At 41.1% G+C, this 6,000-nt stretch overlaps 1 protein-coding gene across 7 annotated transcripts in view; it reads right to left on the bottom strand.

Moving 5' to 3' along the window:
• Positions 1–940: 940 nt before the first annotated feature.
• The window catches only part of APBA1 (amyloid beta precursor protein binding family A member 1), a 97,118-nt gene continuing 92,058 nt past the window's right edge, over positions 941–6,000 (bottom strand). For 6 of the 7 annotated variants that reach the window (XM_053408824.1, XM_053408828.1, XM_053408822.1 and 3 more), the window contains one exon: positions 941–4,124. In XM_053408824.1, the coding sequence (XP_053264799.1) occupies positions 4,053–4,124 (72 nt within the window). In that variant the 3' untranslated portion in view covers positions 941–4,052. The remainder of the gene's footprint in view (positions 4,125–6,000) is intronic. The other variant, XM_053408825.1, reaches the window with a different exon arrangement.

The following is a 6,000-nucleotide window of genomic DNA, read 5'->3' as shown; positions in this document are numbered from 1 at the left end:
TTACAAGAACAATATTGTTACAAATACAATACTATACTTCTCCTGACGCATTTCAATGATTTCTATTCACCCTCTTTACAGAACAGTAGTATAAATTTCATATTCTTTAGTACTGTGCTCAGTCCCTATGTATATATACACACACACACAAACACGCTTGCCATCTTCAGACACAGATTTCTTTTTATTCCCAGAAGTACAAAGACCTCCCCTCCCTCTCCCCAAAAGCTTGTACTTGAAAAATCCCAAAACATATTGCAAATTATAATGCAATTCAGACACACACATAGAAAAATGGTAAATCAAGAGGCAATTTCAACTGTTTTGTAAACATGGAAGAATTAATAAAGTACACAAGTAGGCAACTATCATTCTTGCTGAGTTTAGCAAACTTGCAAGTATAAAATAAATTCTTCCTTTGATCCCAATACAGTACGTAATGCTTACTAGAATTTCTTAACAAGCTGTTAAAACATCAATTTTAACATAACCTTTCAGTCCATATGGTTCTTTAACACTGAGAAGTCTAGAGCTGGAAATCAGGTCACAAGTCAGATTCCCTATGTACAAGCAGCACAACACTGCAACCGTGCTGAGAAATGTCCACATGAACCAGGTTGTATGTGAACACAGTTGACAATGTTTTTTGTAATTGTGACAGCACTTTCCCAAACTTCTGCAGTTCTAAGCAGCAGCAGCGGTTTGTCTCCATGTCTGGCTCCCCCTTCCACTGCACCTGTGAGGCCCTGTGTGCGATAGCCCTGTGTGTGTGAAAGCAATGTGAAACTTACGATGGAGCAATAAAGGCCAAGCCCAAAGAGGTTTAGGACATTGATAATTTTACTCTCATGTAATAATTTGAAAGACATCGAGTTAAGGACATGGTTAAGTTTCCACCAGCAATGGTCTGATTTTATATATATATATATATATATATATATATATATATATATATCCATTCCAGTCCCATTTATATCCTTGGATGTTTAATAACAGCTGTGAAAAGATGCCTCTTGGCTAAACCTGAAAAAGAAATAGATCTATTCTGTGAGTCAACATTGTTAAGTGGTTGGGCTTTCAAGACCAGCTTTTCATTCAGGGATTTTCTGGAAAAGCTGTTGTGTATATAGAGAAACAAGATTTTCCTGATTGGGTGTCGATAAGATGAATAATGGCTTAGGACAGGCATAGGCAAACTCAGCCCTTCAGATGTTTTGAGACTACAATTCCCATCATCCTTGACAACTGGTCCTGTTAGCTAGGGATGATGGGAGTTGTAGTCCCAAAACATCTAGAGGGCGAGTTTGCGTATGCCTGGCTTAGGAGGAAGAAAGTGTGTTTCCTTGTGGGAAGCGGGAAGAAAGGGCTATCGGTTAGTTGGAGTTGGTAGAAAAAAATGGTGAACAACACTATGTATAATTTAATTTTATATGTTCTTTATATTTGCTACTTTTGCATTTAGTTAAGGAACTTAGGGGTTGTGTGCTGTTGTGTAAAGTCCATTCAAAACATCTTACTGAATCTAGGTAGCCTCAGACTAAGTACAAACTATGGCTGTTAATCTGGAATACCAGCATTACTATCTTTAGAGATCCCATGGCTTAGAATCCCTTTAATTTAATAAAAGAGTTGTGCAGTGTTGTTACTCTGAAGATATTCAATTCCTATATTTCTTTGCATCATTATTTGGCCTAGTCAAAAGGATACTGATAGTTCTCTTTTCTACTGCAACTCCCTATTTCAGAAGTGAAAATGCAATCCTTGCACGCTTCCCATTGTCCCGGTAGAAAAGCTGTAATGACATACACAAAATCCACATTTTTCAAGGCCATTTTCGAGACACAGTGCGGCTTTTTCTCCCTCTCCAACTTTTTGTTCATTTACACCTCACTCCCCCTGCATCACAGCTAAGTAACTTCAATAGGCTGTAAATCCTACAGCTGAAAATAATTCTTCTGGTTTTGCTTTGGAAAAAATGTGGCCAATTTTTTTGGAAAAAGACTTTGCTTACATACATTTGCTAATGGTTTCTTATCTAGCATGCTGTCCAGGTCCACACCACTTTGTGGTGGTGCAATAAAGCAACAGCATCTGACGCCGGCCAAAACATGCAGCCAAATATGCACAAGTCCTGCCCCCTCCAATGCAGAGTTGCCTCTTGGTTTCTGTGGGCTGAGGGGTTAGCCAAGTGAAGAAGATATTGTTGCTAGACTTGTCCAGGTTGAAATATTTCTCTCTCTCTCTTATTATCTCCTATAAGACTACTACAGAGTGAGTCTTTTAAAAGAGGCCCCGTGGAAAATGTGCACTCTGTATCCACAGGGCCTCTTTTAAAGGACTCACTCTGTATATGGGCAATATTATGCAACTGTACATGAACAATTCGTTTGTGAATAAAGAAAGGGAATTAACATTCCATTCCTTAGCCTCCCTAACAACTTGTGTGTATCGCAGGGCTTGGTTGTGGCTCAAGCATCTGTTACACAACCAGCTCCTTTCCTTCCTAGAACTTCCATGGCTGCAGTGGGAAGTAGGATCCACATGTAACACCCTGCAGGGCACTGAATCCCATCAGAATCTGCAACATGTGTGCATATCCATGCAACATGCAAACACCCCCAACCCCTTCCCCTGATACGTCAGTGTTGCCCTGGACAGTAAACTGGGCTGCCACTTTATCAGTAGTATTCCAGATTTCCTACCCCCTACACACAATATTAGGTTCCAGAAATGCAGCTCTCTTTCCTCCAAAGAATACTGGGACCCCTTGAAGAGCAACACATGTATTGTGAATGACACAATCTTTTGTGGGCTCTGCCCCAAAAAGGATCATGCCATAATAAATTTTTAAGTGTTTAAGGTGCCACAGGAGCATATTACAGTCTATGGACTCCTTTGATTTTAAATATTATGACCAAAGCCTTTTGGAATGCTCTTTCATTGCACGAGCATCTACAGTAAGTGAGCATACCCTTTTAGTATCCCAGGCATGGGATTAACTTTACATATATTTATATATATATTTATATATATATATTACAAAATAAATTAAGTTTATACCTTCCACTATTTTGCTATGGTCCAAAATTAATGAGAAATTTTCTTTTTAAAAAAATTAAATACAAACTTTTGGACCAAAGATATGTTAGAAGTAAACTGGCTCAAAACAAAACCATTTGGAACTGCATGTAGACTTGCTGAAATACATAAATATCAAGCATACAGTTTTAAAATGTGACAGCCTATCAGCCCACAGACACATTCATACATACACAAATGGAAAAAAAGTTAGAAAGTTAAGATCTGACAGCAGTATTGTCCACACACCCCACACTGTTTCTGGTGGACCACTCAATCTTAGAAAGTACAGAACAGAAAAGCCGTTGCAAGAAAAATCATGCTGCACATGGCAAATAGGAGACTTTGGGGAGTGTGTGAGGTGGTGGAGAAAGACCTTGCAGCATCATCTCTAGACAATGTACATTTTATTCCCAGAGGATTTTCAGCATGGGATGAGCAGAACCCAGCAGCAGCCCCCTCCTCATAGACAGGTCTTGAGCTACATTAGGAAAGCAGAGCTCACCTGAAAGACAAGGTGTCATCCCATTTCCTTTTTCAAACACATCACAACTTTTTCTTTAGGGCAAAATTGTCAGCTTGTTGCTAACATACACCTAACAGCAGCTATGTAGGATAAAACAAATCTGTATCCTTTCTGTCACTCAAAGAAGAGAATTTTACCTATTTGGTAAAAAGAGCTTTCTAACTTTATTTTCTATCCTAACAGCCAGAGAGGCATAAAATGATGTAGCTGGAACAAGTGTGTGTGTGCGTGCGTGCGTGAACAAGAAATTCTTGGTTAGTTTTCTGTTTTGTGAAGAATTACATAAAACTAGTAGTAAAAAGGTGCAACCCAAAATGTCATCTTGTACACAGAATGATAAAAGGTGAGAAACAAGAGTGAGACATGTTGCTGCAGAAATAAAAATGCAGCACAAGAAAACTCCACTAACGAGGAAAAGTGTCTCCCCTGCACACTGGGTGCGACAACTTTAGATGTAAACCGGTTGTTCCTGTGCGGTCAAGAGTCTGTACATGGCAGCTGGCATGGTCTTCATATGAATCTGGACAAAGGAAAGAAAGACTGGCGTCAGTTTCATATATGCGTTTTCCAAACATTCACAGTTAGCCTTCTGAAAATCGAAGGGCTCCTTCCATCTGCGCAAGGGATTGAGACCTAGGAGAGGTTCCCACTGGAGGTGGAAGAATGGGATTTTAGCTTAGCTGAACTCCTTCCCTTGGCAGCTTGCCAACTTCACACACTGTTGTGGAGGGTTCCCCATGCCTCTAGAACAGATTTGTGGGGTTTGCAGGGAGAAGGAAAAGTAAGCAAGGAAAATCCTGTGAATGGAGTTCTGCTTATGGAAATACTTCTTGCAACCCTTTGTGTTCAGGAATGAGGGAGATGTTCAACAAAAGGGGAACGGAAAAAAAGAGTGTATCCTAAATTAAGGTACAGTACTTGAGTTTCTACATTTTTGCAAAGACTGCAACACCATCCATGTCGTCTAAGTTAGAAGTCCCACCGAACTCAGTGGGACTTACTGAGTTCAAGTAAATATAGACATCATCAGCAGATGCAAACATTAACCAAATGGGAACAAGTGTGCTACAGTTATCTTCAGTATTTTCAGACCCAGGACACATCTCTAAGCATGTTTATTAATTTATTTTATAATAATCATTTATTTTTTCCTCCTCACTTGCATCATCTGTATTTCTTCATCTCCTTCCATCTTTAATACATCAACAAAAAGAAAACACTATGGTAGCATGGGGACTAGTTCAAGCAATTTTAAATTGGGATATTATCAAATTGTGGGGTGCAACCTACCTCCACAGCTGTAGTGAATAATAAAATATAATAATAATAATAATAATAATAATAATAATAATAATAATAATAATAATATATTTCTACCCTGCCCATCTGGCTGTGTTTCGCCATCCACTATGGGCGGCTTCCAACAAAAGATTAAAAAAAGATAAACAACAAACATTAAAAACTTCCCTAAATAGGGCTGCCTTCAGATGTCTTCAAAAAGTCAGCTAGTTGTTTATTTCCTTGAGATCTGGTGGGAGGGTGTTCCACAGGGCAGGCGCCACCACCAAGAAGGCCCTCTGCCTGGTTCCCTGTAACCTCACTTCTCACAGTGAGGGAAACACCAGAAGGAAATGTACTGGGAGCCAATGTAGGTCTTTCAAGACCAGTGTAATGTGGTCTCGGCGGCCTTTCCCAGTCACCAGTCTAGCTGCCACATTCTGGGTTAGTTGTAGTTTCCGGGTCACCTTCAAAGGTAGCCCCACGTAGAGAGCACTGCAGTAGTCCAAGCGGGAGATAAATAGAGCATGCACCACTCTGGCAAGACAGTCTGCAGGCCGGTAGGCTCTCAGCCTGCGTACCGGATGGAGCTGGTAGACAGCTGCCCTGGAAACATAATTGACCTGCGCCTCCATGGACAGCTGGGAGTCCAAAATGACTCCCAGGCGGTGCACCTGGTCCCTCAGGGGCACAGTTACCCCATTCAGAACCAGGGTGTCCTCCACACCAGCCCACCTCTGTCCCCAAAATAGTACTTCTCTTGTCAGGATTCAACCTCAATCTGTTAGCCGTGATCCATCTTCCAACCGCCTCCAGACACTCAAACAGGACCTTCACCACCTTCACTGGTTCTTATTTAAAAGAGAGGTTGAGCTGGGTATCAAACCCCCTGATCTCCACCAGCAGCTTTATATAGTTGTTAAAAGGCATGAGGCAAGAGGACGGAACTCTGAGGCTTGTGGTGAGAGCCCAGGGGTCTGAACACTCATCCTCCAACACCACTTTCTGGACATGACCCAGGAGGAAGGAGTGGAACCACTGTATAACAGTGCCCCCAGCTACCAGCCCCTCTAGATGGTCCAGAAGGATGTCATGGTCAATGGTATCTAAGGCCGCTG

Source organism: Podarcis raffonei, chromosome 11 (assembly GCF_027172205.1).
Source record: "Podarcis raffonei isolate rPodRaf1 chromosome 11, rPodRaf1.pri, whole genome shotgun sequence".
In the NCBI taxonomy this organism is placed as follows: domain Eukaryota; kingdom Metazoa; phylum Chordata; class Lepidosauria; order Squamata; family Lacertidae; genus Podarcis; species Podarcis raffonei.
Note: the sequence above shows the minus strand (reverse complement) of the source record. Positions and strands in the feature narration are given on the sequence as shown.